Below are 20,446 nucleotides of genomic sequence, written 5' to 3'. Positions count from 1 at the left end.
GGCCAAGTACCTAATAAACTTCTAATTGAGTTGGATATAAATGATATTATGACCCAATTCTAGGTGGATATAAAGGCTTTAGTTTCCCTGATTAATCAGGAATCCTGCCAGTGTTTCGATCCTTCCTGTTTGCACCCACTGCAGTGGCAGATTATGTAATATAGCCAGCAACAGATCCCTTTGTGAGGGGGAATTACTCTATGGGAAAAATACAAGAATGTCAAGTGCTGAATCACTCTGTTGGTCATAAGTTCACTTTTTGCTGTAAAATTTTGGGTTTAGATGTATTCGCTGCATTTTGTTTGCACGTACTGGATGAGGTTAACCTGGTGTCCAGCTCAGTACAATTCCAGGATTTAGAATCATTACTATTGAACTTCAGGGAGTTATTCCAACTAATGTTTTGTCGGGCCAAAGAGTGTGAAGTGCATATTTCATTGTTGGTCATAAGTTCACTTTTTGCTGTAAAATTTTGGGTTTAGATGTATTCGCTGCATTTTGTTTGCACGTACTGGATGAGGTTAACCTGGTGTCCAGCTCAGTACAATTCCAGGATTTAGAATCATTACTATTGAACTTCAGGGAGCCTTCGCCAGAGGAACTTTTAGCAAACTTAGAAGGGTCCAGTATTTTTCAAAGACTAATTTGAAGGATGCAAACTTATAATTACCTCTAGAAGAATGTATCAATGCAAGAGATTGCCTTTTGGGGTCACTTCAGCATCAGGAATTTTTCAAAGGTACACAGAGCAACTTACACGCAGTATTCTGAAGTGCATAAACTATTTGGATGACATATGGGTGATGGGTGTTACTTAGGAAAAACACTTGTAAAATTTACAAAAACTATTTCGATGGCTCTTGGCGAATGAGCTCCAGTGTAACCTAGACAAATGCATGTTCTTTGCACCATCTGTATAGTACTTGGGGCATATGTCAAGCAACAAAGGGATCATGCTGACAGCTGAGCATGTTGATGCAAATGAGTCATTTCCAGCCCCAACAAACTTAAAGAAACTGCAATCTTTTTTGGGAAGGTGAACTACTATGCAAAGTTCATTCCCCATGTAGCTCACTTCGCAGACCCATTGAACCATTTGAACAAGAAGGGCATTACGTGCATTTGGTCTACCAAAGTTCACAAAGTATTCTTGCAGTTGAAAACACCTGACATCGCCCCAACACTTAGCGACATTCACACCAGACGATCTCATGACCCTTGCAACTGATGCATAGCAATACAGGTTTAGGACCATTATTTTGCACAAGAATTATGATGTTACAGAGCAACCAATAGCTTTTGAGTCTAAAACTCTCTCATGGGTGCAGAAAAATTATTCACAAATTGAGAAGAGGCATTGGCCATTTTGTATAGTGTTAAAAATTCTTTGTTTTCCTATACAGGAATAATTTACATTTGATTACAGACCACTAACCTCTCATTCTTTTTTTTAGTCAAGGTTCCCACATTCCAGACAAAATGGCACAGAGTTTACAACATGGGCTCTACACTTGAATTATTACCATTATGACACTCATTTTCAGCATATAAACGCCAATGCATTATCTCGCATTCTCATTGGCCCTGGCATTGAATTTGACCAACTGGAAGCAGCGTGTTTTGCCCAACATGAGACTGTACATCAGACCTTTCAAGATTTCTGAATCACTGATTGCAAAATAGCACTGGCTACTAGCCAGAATCCCCTCCTGCGTAGAGTCAGGTCAGTGGTGCAAAGTGTTTGGCCAGGGAGTCTCTCAAAAACATCAGGCCCAGCATTGCAAAATTATTTTGCTGGCCCAGCACTGTAAAATTATTTTGCTATGAAACATAGGCTGAATGTTATTCAGAAAGATGTGACACTATCTGCAGAAGATGCTCAATCTCACATCATTCCACTTAGACTCTGTGGCCACATCCTTCAGTTGCTGCATACATCCCACGGAGGGGGGGGGGGGAGTTTCCCCATGACCCCAGCCTGAGCACCCTTGGGAGAGGGTACTCATAGACTTTGCCAGTCCTTTTCAGGGTTTCATATGGTTGATGGTGGTGGATGCGCTCTCTAATTTATCGTAAGTGGTGCAAGTCACTTCTATGGCAACACATGCTATGATCAGAGCACTCGCTACCATTTTCGTCATAAACAGAGGCCCCCCACACCTTAGTACTTGACAGTTGACATCATTTTGTTTTGGCAGAACTTGAAGCATTCTGCCAATGCAACAGAATACAGCACCTGATCACTACCTATTTTGACCCAATATTAAACTCAGAAGTGTAGAGGATGGTCAGAACTGTCACGGTACAAATGAGGAAGACACCAGGGTTGATGCCCACTAATGAGACATTAACAGAATCTCTTGCAATTCTCAGTCCACCCCAGTCCATGTACAAAGGCCTAGCTGAGGTACTGCATGGATGTAGGTCATGCACACTCCTGAATCTGCTGCATCCTGCCCTGCAAACCCCGAGCCCTAGTTACACATCCTGCTGATAGTAGAATGCTGCTGAGGGGCCTTGCATATTCAGCCAGAAGCCAGGTTGGATGCCAGGCATCATTCTCGGCCATAAGAGGTGCCAAATGATCCCTGTTCTGTGTGGGCAGGAGCATCTGATCCATCATCAAAACCAGTTGTTTTTGTGACATAGAAGGAGCCACCCCACTCCTCGAGCCAGTGCAAGGAACTGCAGCCCCACCAGTCTTGTTGACCACAGTTTCAGGCCTGCCACACAAGCAGCTGGCACTCCTAGGTTCACACACTGGACATGGCCAAAGAGCCACTACAAGCTGCACCCACACCACCATTCCCAGCAGTGGCTGTAGCCATCAACTGAATCAGCACAACACTGGTAACCCTTGGAGACTTAGTCACTTCCTCGAACACTGCTAGTGCTGACAGTCTGAATGCCCCAACAGCACCCACAGCCTCCAGTGAATGAGACAATGAATGCACAAGATGCTGTGGGGATAGAAACTCTGGAAATTTAGATGCCATTGGAGCTACTGGAAGGGCTAGCCACACAAGGCTCCCATTGCCACAGTGGGCGAAACTCAGGTCTAGTTCTTTTTGACACTATGCTGCTGTTAAAGAGGAGAGGGATTAAGTATTTTCACTGGATTCAGACCTTAATACCAAGATGAACAGACTACCAATGTCTATACAGACTTTATGGTTTTACGGATGCACCAAGAGCAGTGTGGACTCCACATTAGTTGGCTACACACCCTGGTGCATTTCTCACACAGTTGTGTTGTTGCAGCGAAAGTTTTCTGGTTGCTAATGTTACTACTGATACACAGTGACATGCTTGTGCTTGGACATTTCTTTTGGTGTGCAATTCAGGTTTTGTTTGTGTGTTGTTGAAGATTCTTGACTTTACATTCCTCTCAGTTTTGTCTTTATGGATTTGTGTTCAGTTTGTCATCACCCATTTGGTTCTTTCCAGCTGCTTACTATTTTACCTGAAACTGCCCAGTGGCCCTCCCCCACCTGAGTAGCATGTAACAAAAGCTGTGGTATGAAACCCGAGCACCCTTGACCTTTCTTCCACATTGATACTCAGGCTGTATAGGGAACCCAAATCACAGTCAGATACTAAATGAAGAATACTAATTTTGAGTGAATTTCATAGATAATACCATAAGTAAGATACCTTCAGGTCCTTGTGGCAATACTGGGATACTGAATACTTGGATGTATTGAATATGTGGTGTAGAGAAACTTCTATCCATAGTGGTGTGTCTGTGTGTGGAAATAGTAAGCTAAGTGGCAAGAAAACTGACATAAATAACTTAAAATTCACCACAAAGCTGATTTAAAAAGTTTATCAGTAATGTGGAAAGCAGTCATCTAGAGTGCCTAGGAGCAAAATTGCCTTAGAGAGCTTTTGTGAACTTAAGCAGCTATGGACTATTTGTGCCAAGTTATCTGCCAATAAGAGGAGATGTCTGTCTCGATACAATTGTCACACACCTAAATATTTTGGGACTACAAAGTAAGTGTGGCTGACTGTATGCTTGCAGATCACATTCAGTAACAGACAAACTGAGTAATTACCCAACAAATTCCCAGATGGTATTCTAATGATGTGTTCAGAAGTAGTGATATTATAAAGAAAAGTTTGGATGATTTCAAAACTGCAGAGTCTTCTACAGATTGTCTTCAAATGTCTGAAGAATTGGCACCAAATGATAGATCCAGTTCCTTGCTCCTGGCTCTTAAAGCCAAAGTTGATGAAAATTTTGAACTAAAACCCAAGAGAAATCCAATGCCAAAGCAAAATACACACAGAAACTGTCAAACTAAAGAGCTGGTATACCACTAAATTAGCTAATATGAAATTCATTGTAAAACTACAAAATAACAAACTCAAAGTCACCAAAGATATTGACATTACACATAGACTATACTGCAATTATTTACAAGATGCACAGAAAAGAAGAAGAGAAATCAAGGAAGGGAAACAAATGCCAGATTTATTGAAAAACTTGACAATCCTTGCAAGGCAGTGTGTGATTTGAATAATGAACATAGGCCAAAGCCCACCTCTTGCTCTAATTCCTGCAGTCCAGGTGAATTTAATGAGTATTTTATAAACCTAGTTAAAAACACAGTAGGTGAAATTCCTGACTTTGGAATAGGTCCTGCAGTTGCTGTGAAATTTCGAAATAAATGGAGGATAGTAATGTGGAAAAAAGTGTATCCCAAAGACACAATAAAAATAGAAAAAACTTACAAACACTGAGGAAGCCCTGCTATTTATCACATATCTTGCACCATATTCGAAAACTATAGTCTATGATATTGGTACCATATTTGAAAATTATAGTCTATGAAATTGTTCAACAAGTGACACTAGTAATAAATAAATGCCTCCATGTAAGGGAATTTCCAGACTTTATGAATGAAGCATGCACAGTACCAGATTAAAGAAAGGTAATCCACATGAAGTGTCAAGCTACAGGCTTATATCTAGAACACCAGTGCTAGCTAACGTGATTGAGTCCATAATGAAAGGTCAGCTTATAAATTATTTTGATGGAAGTAGCCTCTTTTATGAAACGTTGAACTGCTTCCAGAAGGGCAAGTCAACTACAACAGCAGTACATGAATTAGTTACAGACATAAGTCACAGTTCTGAAGACAAGGCATCTATAGCACTGGTACTCCGTGACATTAGTAAGGCAATTGATTGTATTCCACATAAGGTCTTGCTCAGCAAGCAAAAATCATATGCTATTGGGGGAACTGTTCTACAAACTCTCAAATCCTACCTAAATAACAGACAATAGATTGTATCAGTGCAAGGATCAGACTCAGATGAAATGAAGTTAAAACACAATGTGACACAGGGATCTGTAAAAGGGCCTCTATACAGGACTGTTCTGTGCTCATAGGTAGCACACCGTGCCTAGTACACGTCACTGCAGCACTCGGGGGCCACTGCACAGTTGAGACACCTGAGGATGGGCTTATGAGAGCCCAAAACTGTTAAGTATATTGTACGCTAGATCTTAGTTTTATTTTTCATAGTATGCATTTTAGTATCATAGTTTAAATTGCAATACTGTATTGATTTTACTGTAGTAATATTACTGTCAAATGGATGCTGTCTGTCCTGCCATGGCTGGTAAATCACATAGAATTGGTAATAAGACAATAAGTAATATGATGAAATTGGACTAAAATGATACCTGCTCTAAAAAGAGAACATTGTAGCGTGCAAGGAAATGCAAAAAGTACTTGATTTACAATAGACTAACCTCTTCTGGTAAATGATCATTTGGAAATATGAGTGCGATTTTCATAAACACGGCAGAAAATTGTCACAAGCAACAGTATGCTGTCAAGACAAGATGACTAATTTTGTGAAATCAAAACCTTATTCATTATGTACAGAATATTGACAGAGGTTGGTACAGACTTGTAGCAAGGAAGACTGAATCACTTATGATGAACAACAATTCATCAAAAAATGATGAAATCATGAACACTGTAGCACATTCAGAACTGATGAGTAGGTCTACTAACAGAGCTTAGGTGTTGTAGGTGGAGATCACTGTAAAAGATCAGTTCAGTTGAAGTACTAGAATTTTATATGTTAGTTATTCTTGAGATAGAATCAGTGTATGAGGTTCCTGGTGTCTTGATTAAGAACTGAAAGATTTTGGAAGCAATAAAGATAGTGTTTATTTGGTGGCAAATGTTTCTCCTACAGCTGCACTAACTGAACATCACCATATATGTTGTATGTGTGGGACCATTGAGAGCTTCAAGAGGTCAAAACCTCTGACATCCCACAGAGAAGATATCTGATGGAGAGAAAGTGAGGACTAGCAGTCTGCTCTTGATGTTCTCAATCTATGCAATAAAACAAATAATGTACAATCATGTCACACATCTTTTGGTAGAGGTTCTAGTACACCTCAGTATCCTATTTCCACATATGTGTTCTAGTCTGTTCTTTCTCACTCCCTGATACTGATAATAATAATAATAATAATAATAATAATAATAATAATAATAAAAACTGAGGGCAAAGGCTTTGTATAACTGCAGGAACTTACATCACTTTCTGATAATACTGAGATTTGTACCTAAAGAAGCAGATGTTGATGTTACACATTGCACTCCATGTGATGCTGTAATAAATTATATTACAGCTGCAACTGAAAATCTTAACAATTTCTAAGTAGAAGCTGTTACACCTCATTGCTTGGCTGTTGCCTTTGTATACAGGAGAGATGGACTTCATATTGGAATAGTTTAGAGCTTATACAGTCACTTTTACATTGATCCCCTACACAATTTTTTTCAACAATTTGAGTGTACATCAGAGGCCTGCATTTACACAGCTTCCAGAAACAATGTGTTTATTACAGTGACTTTAAATCTGATGCAACTATTGAGGAACAAACAAATATGACGTTAAAGTAATTAACAATCATAATGAGAAAAATGAGAAGTGAAGTAACATTACTGATCCCATCCTTGACATTAAAGTGTAACAATACCCAAAAAACCAAAAGAAGTAAAATACATGAGGTAGAGAAATAAACATTAATTTTTTGTTTATAGTTTTCAAACTGGTCACTAAAAGTGAAGCAGATCTACAGAACTGGAGGAGTTACTCAAAAGAACTGCTGAACAATTCAGCAGACACCTATGACAAGAAAACAGAGCAGAAAACAACCAGAATGTACAACCATTAGTTGAAGGACTAACTCTGAGAGAGGTGAAGGAGGCAATAAAAAGACTGAAAAATGGCAAGGCCCCAGGCATAGACATGATATCAGCAGAGCTCATCAAAGAAGTGGGAGACAAAACATATGAATGGCAAGCCGAATTGATAAAAGAGGTGTGGAGGAAAGAAGTAATGGCAGAGGAATAGAAAACTGTTGCTGTATGTCCCACATATATGAACGGAGACAAAATGTTGACACAAACTATAGAGGGATGTCTCTGCTATGCATGTGCTATAAAATAATATCAAGAATTATACTGAACAGGCTCAACCCATACACCGAAGAAATATTAGACACAGGACAAGCAGGGTTCAGAAATGGTAATTCAACAACGGACCAAATATTCACACTAAGGCAAATATTAGATAAGAACTGGGAGCACACTCAGGATACCTCCTGTATGTTTATAGACTTCAATAAAGCATATTGCAGCACTGATAGAGAGGGGATGTGGAGGCTAATGCCAGAGTGTGGGATACCAGACAAGCTGACAGAGCTGTGTGATGGAATCAAAGTGTAGTGTGGAAGTACAGCAGGGAATTCTCAGAAGCATTTTGGTAAAAACAGGAGTGAGAGAGGGAGATATTATATCACCAACCCTGTTCTATTTGGCACTCAACAACACACTAAGGACAGTAACACAAGACTGTGCAGAAGTCTCCATAGGGAAAAAGATAAATGTTCTGGCTTTTGTGGATGATACTGTGGTGATATGAAAAAGTGTGGAAGACTTGGAGAAAATGGAAGCTGTACTGATGGAAAAAACTAATATAGTAGGTTGAAGCATAAACGAAAAGAAAACAAACTTCATGGCAATAGGAAGAAGAGCTCAGTTAGGACCAAATCATATAACAATCAGGAACCTAACAATACAGAAGACACACACATTGAGATACCTTGGTGTCAAAATCAACCAACAAAACCTTATTGAACAAGTGATTGTAATGAGAATTCAAGCTGTGGGGGGGGGGGGGGGGGGGCAAAGATGTCTAGGAGCTAGGAACTATACATAACATTATAAGATCTATGTTACTATCCAGGCAGGCAAAAATAAGAATATGAGACATGGACCCTGGGGGGGGGGGGGGGGGGGGAAGATGTCTAGGAGCTAGGAACTATACATAACATTATAAGATCTATGTTACTATCCAGGGAGGCAAAAATAAGAATATGAGACATGGACCCTGACAAAAAAGGGACTCATCACTTTTGAAAATAAGGTACTGAGAAAAATATATGGATCACTGAAAGAAAATGAACAATGGAGAATAAGCAAAAACAGAGAGCTCAGACAGTTATACACACTACTTGACATAGAAGTAAGTGTGGAAACTAAAAGACTCAGTTGGTACAGACATGTGAGGAGGAGAGGTGGGAACACAGTAATAAAGGCAGTGATGGATGGAGAAGCTGAGGGAACAAGACCAAGGGGAAAAAGAGATGGAAGGATTATATCATGGCAACCATGCAGATACTGGATCTGGGAGATGAAGGAGCAGCTGACAGGAAGGTGTGGAAGGCTGGAATGAATTAGGCCAAGGACCAGCTGTGGTTTATGTGGCCAGTATAAGTAAGTAAGTGTGTAATTTTTGAAGAGAACAAGTGACTAATAGCATTTATGAATATATTCATAAGTGTCTTACAAGTTTATCAGCAGTGTCTGATCATTATTAAATGTATTTATTTAAGTACAAGTCCTGAGACTGTGTTTAACTGTCTTCAATAGTATTGTTTACAAAAGTGAAGAGAGCCATCTATGACAGAAAACTGACTAAGGAAGCAATAGGAAATCTGAAAATATAATGTGGCTGTAGCACTCACTGCTGAATAAACAAATGTAATTTAAGAATGTATAAATTCTAAATAGTACCACTGCAAGCAGAAAATATTGTATTTTTAATGTCCAATATTTACCTGTTGTTTTAAAACGTCACTGACAGATGCTTCAATTGTTCTCTTCAAACCAAAATCCGAAATATTAGCAGAGATCACATAATCAGTTAGATTTTCTCCATTCAAATGTCCTCTTATCCGAAGAGCAGCATACATTGGTACATTATCACAGCTTCTTAATATGCATTTTTCAACCTGTAAAACATGAAACAGAGAGATCTTAAATGCTGCTATGTTTATGTTAATACAAAGTGCATAAATCTGATGAAACAACACACTCCACCCTTTGTCAGTACTTATCTTTAGGAGGAGGGATATGTAGTATCCCTAATAAATACATAGAAAAGTGAAAGTGACAAGCTAGCTAGGCTTTGGAACTAATAGTTCCTTCACTGGAGAATAGAGAGGGAGAGAGGTTGGAGAACATTAAAAAGGAAAGACAGGTCTCTCAGCAGAGATCAGAAATGAGCTTGGTGTACTTGCATTAAATTTGTGAACAAGTCCTGTGATGTCATCTAGGAGCTTGCAGGTCACAAGTCTCCATCATAGTCCATTTAACTGGAAACTCATCACTTGAATCTATTGTCAGGTACAGTCACTACATGTGCAACAGTTTGGCATGACAGTTGTTGTTTGTCAATACAATGACTGATCAGTCAGCACTGAATATTGTTCTACAAACATGCATGCACTCTCTCTCTCTCTCTCTCTCTCTCTCTCTCTCTCTCTCACACACACACACACACACCTCACTGAGCCTATGATGAGAGAATATGGAAACAGGTCATAAGGACAAAGTGTATTCTCTAAATGGTTATTAATTATTAAAATAAATTTATAACAGTCCTCAAAAAAAAGTTGCCAAAATGAATTATCAGCTACACAATTCACTATTAGCTCATAAACACAAGTTACTATGAACAAAAGAATATACTAATAGTGCACTTCTTGTTCACTGGAAAATGACACTGACATTGACCTGCGCCCAGTTTTTGTTTGACTAATCACATATGTTTTGTCAAGGTGGAGGTGGAATAAGCAAGAATACAACCATTTTTGTCTGCACAGGAAGAACTTTGTATGGTTATTGTCTGAAGTATGGGCTATAGCACTGCACTTTTTCAAGACCACTTGTCCTCTATTGGAGCACATTTGCATTTGTATTACCTGCACCATTTACCATTCATCTTACACAGTCTCATAACGGACAGATTCATTATAGACCATCTGATCCTGACAATTGATCATGTTAAATCTTGACTAGCCTTCCACTGCTGCACACTTCTGTAAGAGACAACAAGTCAATGAGTTGTGCCACCATTCTCAGACTCATCACACTCGTGGAACTACAGCAGAAAAAAGGAAGCCAATCTCTATCATTCAGATGCCAGGATGAGAGGGAAACACCTGTAATAAGGGTGATGATTCTCCTCATTAAAGGGGCTTCATCATCCTCAGTCTGAGTCACTTGCTTTTCCTTTTTAACCTTCTCCAACCTCACCAACTCTACTCCATGATGGAGGAACCATCAGTTTCAAAGGCTAGGTACTGTATCATGTTTTCTTTTATGTGTGTCTGTCACCAATACTACACATTTTTCCTCCTGCAGGTAAGCAATTGCTGTCAATTCAGTCTCATAACTTATTAGTTTGCTCAGTTGAATGTTCCTCTGATACACCCCATTGTCAGCACTTTTGATCTAACAATCAATGACAGTTCCAATACCAGTCTACAGCATGTAATGGATTGTTCCATGTTTCAATATACGTATCTGGTTTCATGGTGCACCTTCAGTTTTTAGTGAACTGTACAGTCATGTATTGGCACTTCTGTTACTTTTATTTTTATTTTTGAATATTCTCCTGCATATAAGTCTACAAATTCTCTTGTCAAAGACAGACGAAATTCTGCTATTGACATTTCAACCTGTTGAGAGTATGGGAAATTAAAATTTACAGATCCAGCATGTGGAAAATGAACTTTCTGTACCATTTCAGAGTCTTCCACACTAATCTAACTGAGCTGAGTACCATATAACACTACTCAGCAGCAACTGTGCTAAGCTTTAATTAACTACAAATTAAATATTGCTGATCTTTTCTACTGTCTCCTTGTCACTCTTTTCAATTGCATGCATTACTATGGTGGTGAAGGCAGTCAATGTCCATCAGATTCTCTGGGAAAAAGTGTAATACCGCTATTGGCAATTATATTATACATTTTATTGCAAGCTCTAATTTTAAACAGAACACTGAGAATGTACTCTACCATAATGATCTTATTTGTAGCTTTTGAGTATATTCACACCGACAGTGATTAAAAAAATAGACATATTTCTTGCTGAGGCAAACCAACTGCAGTATTTCTGGCAACAGTGAATAACTGTACAGTGATTTCATTTGAATGGATGCTACTTTATCAAAAGGCACATGGTACCTTGTAGCTGAGAACCTGAGGTCCTGAATCACATACCAGAACATTGACTAATTGATGCCCCAGCTAGTTTCCACCAGCTTCACTCCTATATTACTGTGGAGTCAAATGAAAACCTCATAAACCTAATAAAGATTAAATTTCCCACACTATTGTTCTGTAAGTTGGGAATACAGCTACAAGGGCTTCAAAGACTGGTGAGCAAGTGGGAGCATACTACAGACAAGTGAAACACTGCCACAGTACCAGTTTACAATGGCTGCCCCACTTGCAAAATGCACCAATAAAGAACAGCAATCCAGTATGGTGTGGCGTGTTTGTCACTGTAGCGAGTGTATGAATGGAGTAGGAAGTTAAGAGTGCTTAGGTTCTACAAAGAGTCTGCAAGGTGAGTGCCACAGCATCTCACTCCAGAACTGCAACAGTAACATATTGACATCTGTGAAGTATTGCAGGGCTTTGAAGCAGAAGGTGACAGCTTCCTTTCTAAGAATTGTTACAAGAGTTGAAACCTGGGTCTCCTACCAACCCAAAACAAAATGAGTCAGCACCAAAATCCATGAAGTTCCATGTGCAGGCATCTGCATAGAATGTTTTGCTGCCTCTCTTTTGGGATGAGCAGTGAGTCATCTTGCAACACTATATGGTTCGAGGAAACATGATGATCAGCACATCATATTCTGAGTTGTTGAAAAATCATACTCAATCTGCAATCAAATGAAACTGCCATGGAAATTATGAATGCCAGTGTCATTTTTCACAACGGTAGTTCTTAACCTCGTAGTGCCTGTTAAAGACTTGCAATTACTATTGACCTTCACTTTCATACTCTTACACATCTGCAATACTCTCCAAACCTTGTCTGAAGTGATAAGCACATGTTTGGACAACTCAAATAGGAAAGAAATCTCATTCCACTGAAGAAATGTAGCAGATGGTTCAAATATTGAAATGTGTGTGAAATCTTATGGGACTTAACTGCTAAGGTCATCAGTCCCTACGCTTACACACTACTTAACCTAAATTATCCTAAGGACAAACACACACACCCATGCCCGAGGGAGGACTCAAACCTCTGCCGGGACTAGCCGCTCAGTCCATGACTGCAGTGCCTTAGACCGCTCGGCTAATCCCAGGTGGCGTAGCAGATGGTGCATGAGTAGCTGCACACACTATCACAATAATTTTTTTCTAGTGAAGTCTGTGTACTTCTTGTGCACTGGAGGAAGTGCGTTGAATGTCAGGGAGACTATTTCAAAAGGTGAAATGTTTTTGTTCCACTTTTGTTCAGTAAATCACATGCAAAAATACGTTTAATTTTTTCATTTGACTCACTCAAATATTAAAAGAATCTATATTTTAACCATTTTGTTTAAAGGTGCTTGTAATCAGTCATTTTCAAATAGATTTTAGGTATGCAAAAATGCCACCACATTGGTGCGACACAGACAAGGGCTTGTTGTGTGAGTGCAGCGCTGAACAGGAAATCACTTCCAGTGTTAAGAAATGGCCTGACAGTAAGCTGGTAGATGTTCTGTACACACCACACTAGGATTAAATACATTAGCAATGACTAATGTATCTCAGCATTGCTTTTTGATGAATGAGTGTGTCCAAGAACTTTACACTGTGTACTTTTTTATGTTCTTTTTATGGTACATTTGTTAAAATTCTTTGTCAATGGTCCATTAAACAAACAAACAAATGATTTTAAATGCCCAGACCATTAAGAGGTTGACTACAGAGCAAATACTTATATCGACTGAAGCATGTACAAAAGTGTTTACAAGTCATGAGGTCAAAAGTAAGTGCAGATCATTGATAAAATATGACTGAATACAGCTTACATGTGCACAGTAACATCCTCATATCATTTGTATATGGATAATCTAATCACTTTGTAAGGTTGTTATGATAGGTAGTCATAAAGATTTAATTGTCATCTCAAAAAAATAAGGTTATGCAATTAATTTGTTTATAGGTACACATCTGCAGTCCTGAAACACATTGAAAGCACCTTTACAAAGTACCATAATGTGCCACCATATGAGCCACAACAAAATAGCATAGCCCATAGACAAAGCAAAGTAAGTACAAGGGGCAGTGATAAAGTTTTAATTATCATCTCGAAAAAATAAAATTACACGAATAAGTTTTTTGGTTTCTATGAATATGTTTGCAGCCCTGGTATACATTGAAATCCCCACACAACAGCGCTGCAGGACACAGCTAGGACAGTCAAATCAAAGAGGTGCAGCCTAAATCCCCACACGGCAGCACCGCAGCACACAGTTAGAACAGCCACAACAAAGAGATGCAGCCTGTCTCCACTTCATCAATGATGCTCCTCTTGTCACACACTATGGCAATGTGGCACAGAGATCTCAATTTGTACACAAAATGAATTAAATAGCTTGATTTTTTTAAAGTGATAGTTAAAAGTTTATGACCACCCTTTGTACTTTGCCTTTGTGTAAAAGCTAGTTACACTGGTTGGAGAAATAAATTCCACTCTCCTGAAATATATGCAGGTTTTCAATATATCAAAGCAAGAGGACACAATTTGGCTGAAACTCAATGTGGACTGTATCACTTATGGGCATGCAGAATGTTGACCGTGGTACTTATGGGCATTCAGCAATGAGTGAAAAAAACTATTAGGACTAAAACAGAAAATGACTAAATGTTTTACAGTAATGAAAACCAGACCCACAGAAGCTTACATATAGGTGCCAAAACATTTGTGGGTAAAAAATATGAGAAATAAAAACTATATTTTGCAGGAGATAGAGTTTTTCAACAAACCAAATTAAATTCACAAACATGGAAAAACGTGAGGTTATGAACTTATGGAAGGTGATTGCATTATGATTTACCTCACAGCCACCAATTTCATTCTTAAGTTCTGATTATACAAAAGACTATATATGGTACTATTACTGTAAAGTACAATTTAATCAGACAGTAAATAATTTACGACAAAAATTGTTACATTTTGTAGGGACGATTTGCTGAAATTTGTTAAAGCTTTACCATTTTGCCTACTCCATACTTCAAATAATGCAGAAAGCAGTGTCACAATAAGATTGATTCTGCATGGATAGGGAGTCCAAGAGGATTCCTTTGGTCTCACTAATTCACATCACACACATAACATACACAATCACAGACTCCTGAAGCAACTCCACATGCTGAGTATCTTAACTTCAGAAGTACAACCATCTCTTCCCAGTGACATCACTTTTTCTCAATGAGCACAAAATTCAGATCTAATGCACGAATTAAAAGCATAACTTGTTTTCTCTGGTATCTTACCTGCATATGTATGGCTTCCTATGAGTCTGTTTTGCTCATCTTGAAAGTAATAGTTTTTATTTTTTAGTATGATCAATTATGTTTCAAATAATTTGATTTGCAAGGGTTTATTCACACTGTTATAAGTAATCAGTATTCTTATTAACAAGGTTTTTAAATAAAACAGTCCAGCATGATTATAATGTTGTGTATAAAATGATTTCATTACTTAGAAATATTTTACTAATCTACCTTCTCATCAAGTACTGCACAAAATATTTCATTACTCATAAGCACTCTTAGCTCTTGTTTTTCTGCAATGATGAGCAATCTGCCTAAATTGCTGTGACATGCTAATGGCCTATTCTGTTTCTGCTCATTTACATATGTAACACTCGTATGTAGTCATTCGACAATATGCTTGTGTTATAAGCTGGAAGATGACACCCGCACTTTAGTTAACATTTTTTGACATAGTTCTGTATAAAACACATATCTGCATGTTTTTACTGTTACATAACTGCTTTTGAAGGACATCTGCTTTCAGTTCAAAGATGAAATTGATCTGATACTAATACCCAAAGAACCAGCATGTACATTTTGTACACTATCCAGTCACATTTTAAGTGATCACTGGCCAAAAGCCTGAAAAACCACCTTTTGTAGCAAGGACTGCTGCAAGACATGAAAAAAAAGAGTCAGTGAGGTTCTGGAAGGTACTGACAGGGATGTGGAGCCATGCTGATTTCAGTGCTATGAATGGCTGCACTAGGTTTCTCAATTGAGGATCCATGGCACAAACAGCCTGATCAAGGTGGTCCCACAGATTCTCAATTCAGTATAAATTTGGGGAGTTTGGTGGCCAGGAGAGTACAGTAAACTCATCATAGTGCTCTTCCAGCCACACACATACACTGTAAGTTGTGTGAAATGTTGCATTATCCTACTTGTAGACACTATTATGCCGTGGAAAAATAACCTGTGTACAGAGGTGGATATGGTAACCAAGATTAGATCCATACTTGTGTTAAGCCATTGTGCCTTCCAGAATGATAAGATCACCCAGGGAATGCCACAAAAACACTTGCCACACCATAATGCTTGTTCCCCTGGAATGGATCCTTCTGATTATTGTTGCAAGATGCCTGTTTTCTGTCCAATTAAGCATAAAATCTGATATGTCTGTAAAGGCCATGTGCCATCACTCAGTAGACATCCAGTTGTTGTAATGGAATGCAAATTCCAGCCTTCATTGCTGGTGAACATCAGTAAGCAGGGGTGCATGAACCAGGTGCCTGCTGCGGAGGCTCATTCCCAGCAACGTTTGCTGAATGGCCGTGGAGGAGACTCTATTGGTAGCTCCTAGGTTTATCTAGGTGGTCAATTGTTCAATGGTTGCACGTCTGTTCACCCACATACATCTTCACAACCCTTGTTCTGCCATGTAATCTATGGCCTGTGGTGCACCACAGTTGCTTTAGCGCTGGTTTTGGATAGCCCCATTTTGCTATGCATAGTATATTTTAATCATAGTTACATGCAAACTGTTTACAAACTTAACTGTGGATGCACATAAATCACGCTGTTTCTACATTACGACAATGACTGCATTGGTTTATGGGTCCCCCCCCCCCTCCCCCCACCCTTCATGCTTTATGTATTCTCCACTGGTAGTGTTGCTATTAGCCTGTGACTGGTTATTGAAAGTTGACGTTGAACATAGGTGGTGGTCACATGAATGTTACGGAAAATGTAAAACTTACTGATTCTGTTACATTTTGTTACATTGTAAATTCATGTTATATTCTATACTCATGATGAAAACTATTGCACACCTGTAAATTCTCACCACTGCAGAAAGCTCCTCCATTTGCTGGCATAGGATTTGTACATGTTCTGAATCGCTGCTTATTTCCAAGGCCACATGTAGCAGAGCATTGACTCCAAGGACCCCATTCAGACCAGCCACCATCAACTGAAAATAAATGGAGCACTGCAATTATCTCAAATTAATTACATTTCCATTCACAACACTCTTACATTTATTGACACAGCCAGCTCTATCTCTCACTCTCCCTCCCTCCCTAGTTCAGCTTACTTCCTTGTGTGTTCCACGGATTATTTTGTGACAACTTGTAGTGATGTGGAATGTGTCATTGGATTTACAAATGAGACACATTTCTCTTTAAAAACATGGCCACAAATTGACCATTTACATAACTGGATTTTTGCTGTAATTTCAACCAACAACAAAATTTGACAAATTTCACCAAACTGCTGTCTATTCAGAAATTGTTCTGTGGGGTAGACAGACTTCAATTTTGTTTTTAAAACTTTCTTTGTGTGCCAGCACCATTAGTTCACAAGGGAGATGGTGAATGTTTTTATGGTTGAACAATTTGCTCCTTTCTGTGGAGGAATCAGTGTAAGTTGTGGACAATGGAGACCATTTTTTTCCTAGTGTTATATATACAAACACTACTATTATTTTCAAATTGTACCTGATTCTTCATGAAATAATTCAAAGAAGAGTAAATGTATTGTGAGGCTGTTGTTCGTATGCTGTACTTTTAACAGCTGCCTACATGAAGGTTGAGGATGTCCACAAATGAAGAAATGAATAGCAAATGGGAGTGAAATGTTGCTTGTGGTTTTCTCATCTTGGACTGTCCCAACCTAATTATAAAATGCATAACACAGAAAATATGGCTCTTTTAAAATGAGCAGTGCATTGGTACAATGGGCTATTAGTCCTGTTTTCAGTCTGAGATGATGATTTGTTATTTATTGGGGGTCAGTGGTTACTAATGAGGTATCACCACTTCTACAGAAAAGCAATGGAATGGCTTGACCAAATTTAATACATCCTGCTGTCTCAAGAACCCTGTCTGTGTCTCTATGGAGCAACATGATTTGAAAGAATCTTGTATAACACCATCTGTTAAAACAAATGACAAACAGTCACTGAAAAAGAGGTGAGTCGCTAGAAATGATTTGAATGAAATAGAGTGTACTGCACAAGAAATTTAAACAAATATCAGAACAGTGTAGCGATAAAGTTTTCTAAGATTAGCAACATAGGTACTGAAAGTTATCAGGCCATATTTATTTGAGCGATACACATCACATTAAATCCATGTTATTAGAAACACATCATACTAGTATGATATCTTGGACTAAGCAAAGTGGAACATCATGTTCAATTCATTTTGCTAGACACATAACACCACAGAAGTATGACATCTGGGAATTTTAAGACTAAGCAAGGTGGTCCTTCACTGGTTCACATATTATCATCCTAATTAGATTTGCTGTGGTTTCAATAAACTGATTAAGGCAAATGCTGGATGATCCCTACAGGAAGGACACATTTGATTTCGTTCCCCAATTAAAGTTTGTGCTCCATCCCTAACGACCTCATTGTCAATGATGTTAAAACCTAATTTTTGAATTTTGTGAGTGGCTCCAGTGCATTCCAAGCAGGATAACTCATACTTAGACATTAATAAAACAAGAAGATTTTGAAATAAAAATTATATTATTACTAAGGTTAGCTGTATATGACATGATAAGTACATATAATTGTGCCCTCTGCCACACACCGTTGGGTGGCTTGTGGAGTATAAATGTAGATGTAGATGTAGATATGTCTTTGGCACAACAAGCATATATGTGGTTAAGTATCCAAGACACATTTCCTAAACAGAAGTGAGTAAAATTTATTTAAATGATTAATAATAAATACTGATAAAAATTATTATTCATTATTCATGAACGGCAAATAAGAAAATTTATTTGAACCATTATTCATTTACATGAATAAAAACATTTGTGAATAGAAGCATATATGAATAAAAGATAAATTTCAAATCTAAAAACATCAACTGTTCCAATATTTAGTTATTAATTTTTAAAAAAGATGTGCTTTTCCATCTCCAGAGAAAACTTAAGAGATCCTTGATGCTAGTCTAGCTTCTGGCAGATAACTGTATTATGGATCCATTTAAGTTGCGCATCCTGAATCTGATTCAAAATTGAAAAATTAATATTCTTTATCACCACAACTTCATTTTCAGACTTGCCACCAAGTTTCAATGGTATTTCTTTGCTTATTATATGGTTAAAATTTGTTGTATACATCCCTTGATCATAGGCAGCAACATAGGTTGAATCATTTGTTTTTAACATTTTATAGACCAAGCCTGAACATAGCTCAGGCGACATTGCTGTCTTCAAAAGACCATGACCAAGTATAGCTTAGGCCACTATTTTCTTGATGCACAAGACACCTATTGGTCAGAAACAGAACTCATTTCATGTGAGAAGAATGTACGGATGTCTCGCTACCTATCCCTTAACAGGTACTGCCTTCTGTTGTGAATTTGTAGAATTATTTTGAAAGAAACATTAGCTAACATGACAGCTGCTGTCATGAATGATGGTGATCTGCCAATTGAATAGGAATCTTTAGCTTGATGGTTTCTTTACCACTGGCACTAGCTTTCACTTCTATCTTCCATTCCTTTTACACACATCTGTAACAGGATAAACAGAATACTACCCTGCACAAGCTTTCATGGTAGCCACCCACATGACACAAATACTTGTTTGGTGTTTCATATCAGGCTGTAGGAAGGCAATAGGAAAACAACATTCCCTAAGATTTCGATCAGAACAAGAATGTCAAATTTCCACACTGTCTCCAATGATCACTGACTGTGTGTGGAACCAACTTAGATTTTTAAAATGAAGTACTAATCATAATGTGTAACTCGTATAGTGATAGTACAGTGAAATGAGAGTGTGGAATTTATAATCATAAAAGATAAAAAAGAGGAATCCTACAAATAAACAAAGATTAAAATTCTGCAGATACTCAGTATATAATTCATAACTTTTATTACAATCTGTCACACAGTCTATTGTCAGCCTGCATCCAGCAGTTTAGTGCTGGTATACAATAGATGCTAAACATAAACTGAGAACAAAGTATTGTAATTTTTCTTATTTCATTTATGATAGTTGAAAATGGATAGTTCTAAATGTGTGCCACAGAAACACTACATTTGCATGGGAGACTGACTGAGGGAGAAAAGATAAAGATTTTAAGCAGCATGCTATGAGCTGGGAAGGAATTGTGTACTGAGTGTAACAACACTGAGCAAGTAGCAACTGTATCTGATTTGGTGGAAGAGTGGTCTATAGTTTTTGGCAACATACTGGATGATTAAGCATCATAAATGTGCCATGAAGATGACTACGAGGACAATTTGTGCAATTAACTTTATTTCATCTAAGTAATATTGTGGATCTGCAGTCACTTGCATGGACCATCCAAGAAATTGTCCAATATATTGTTATGTAGTGTTGTCAGTGGGCCAAGAAAGGTGTAAATGGTTGACCCCAGCATACTGCATGATGGCAACATACAGATTCCCACTAGGACTTCAACATCAGATCATCAATCATTCACCAGTTGTATCAGTTAGAACCATCAGAAACTGCTAGCTAGAAGCTGTGCAACAAATAAGAGTTCCTCTCACTCATCACTGTGCAAGGCATCTCTGATACTATAGCAAA

The 20,446-nt window shown here is 38.2% G+C and overlaps 1 protein-coding gene across 1 annotated transcript in view; it reads right to left on the bottom strand.

Moving 5' to 3' along the window:
- The window catches only part of LOC126248535 (hemicentin-1-like), an 838,517-nt gene that overhangs the window by 130,244 nt on the left and 687,827 nt on the right, over positions 1-20,446 (bottom strand). The window contains exons 44-45 of the mRNA XM_049949594.1: positions 16,702-16,841; positions 9,161-9,334 (exon numbers count right to left, since the gene is read on the bottom strand). Coding sequence (XP_049805551.1) covers positions 9,161-9,334; positions 16,702-16,841 — 314 coding nt within the window. The remainder of the gene's footprint in view (positions 1-9,160; positions 9,335-16,701; positions 16,842-20,446) is intronic.

This window comes from Schistocerca nitens, chromosome 3 (assembly GCF_023898315.1).
Source record: "Schistocerca nitens isolate TAMUIC-IGC-003100 chromosome 3, iqSchNite1.1, whole genome shotgun sequence".
In the NCBI taxonomy this organism is placed as follows: Eukaryota; Metazoa; Arthropoda; class Insecta; order Orthoptera; family Acrididae; genus Schistocerca; species Schistocerca nitens.
Note: the sequence above shows the minus strand (reverse complement) of the source record. Positions and strands in the feature narration are given on the sequence as shown.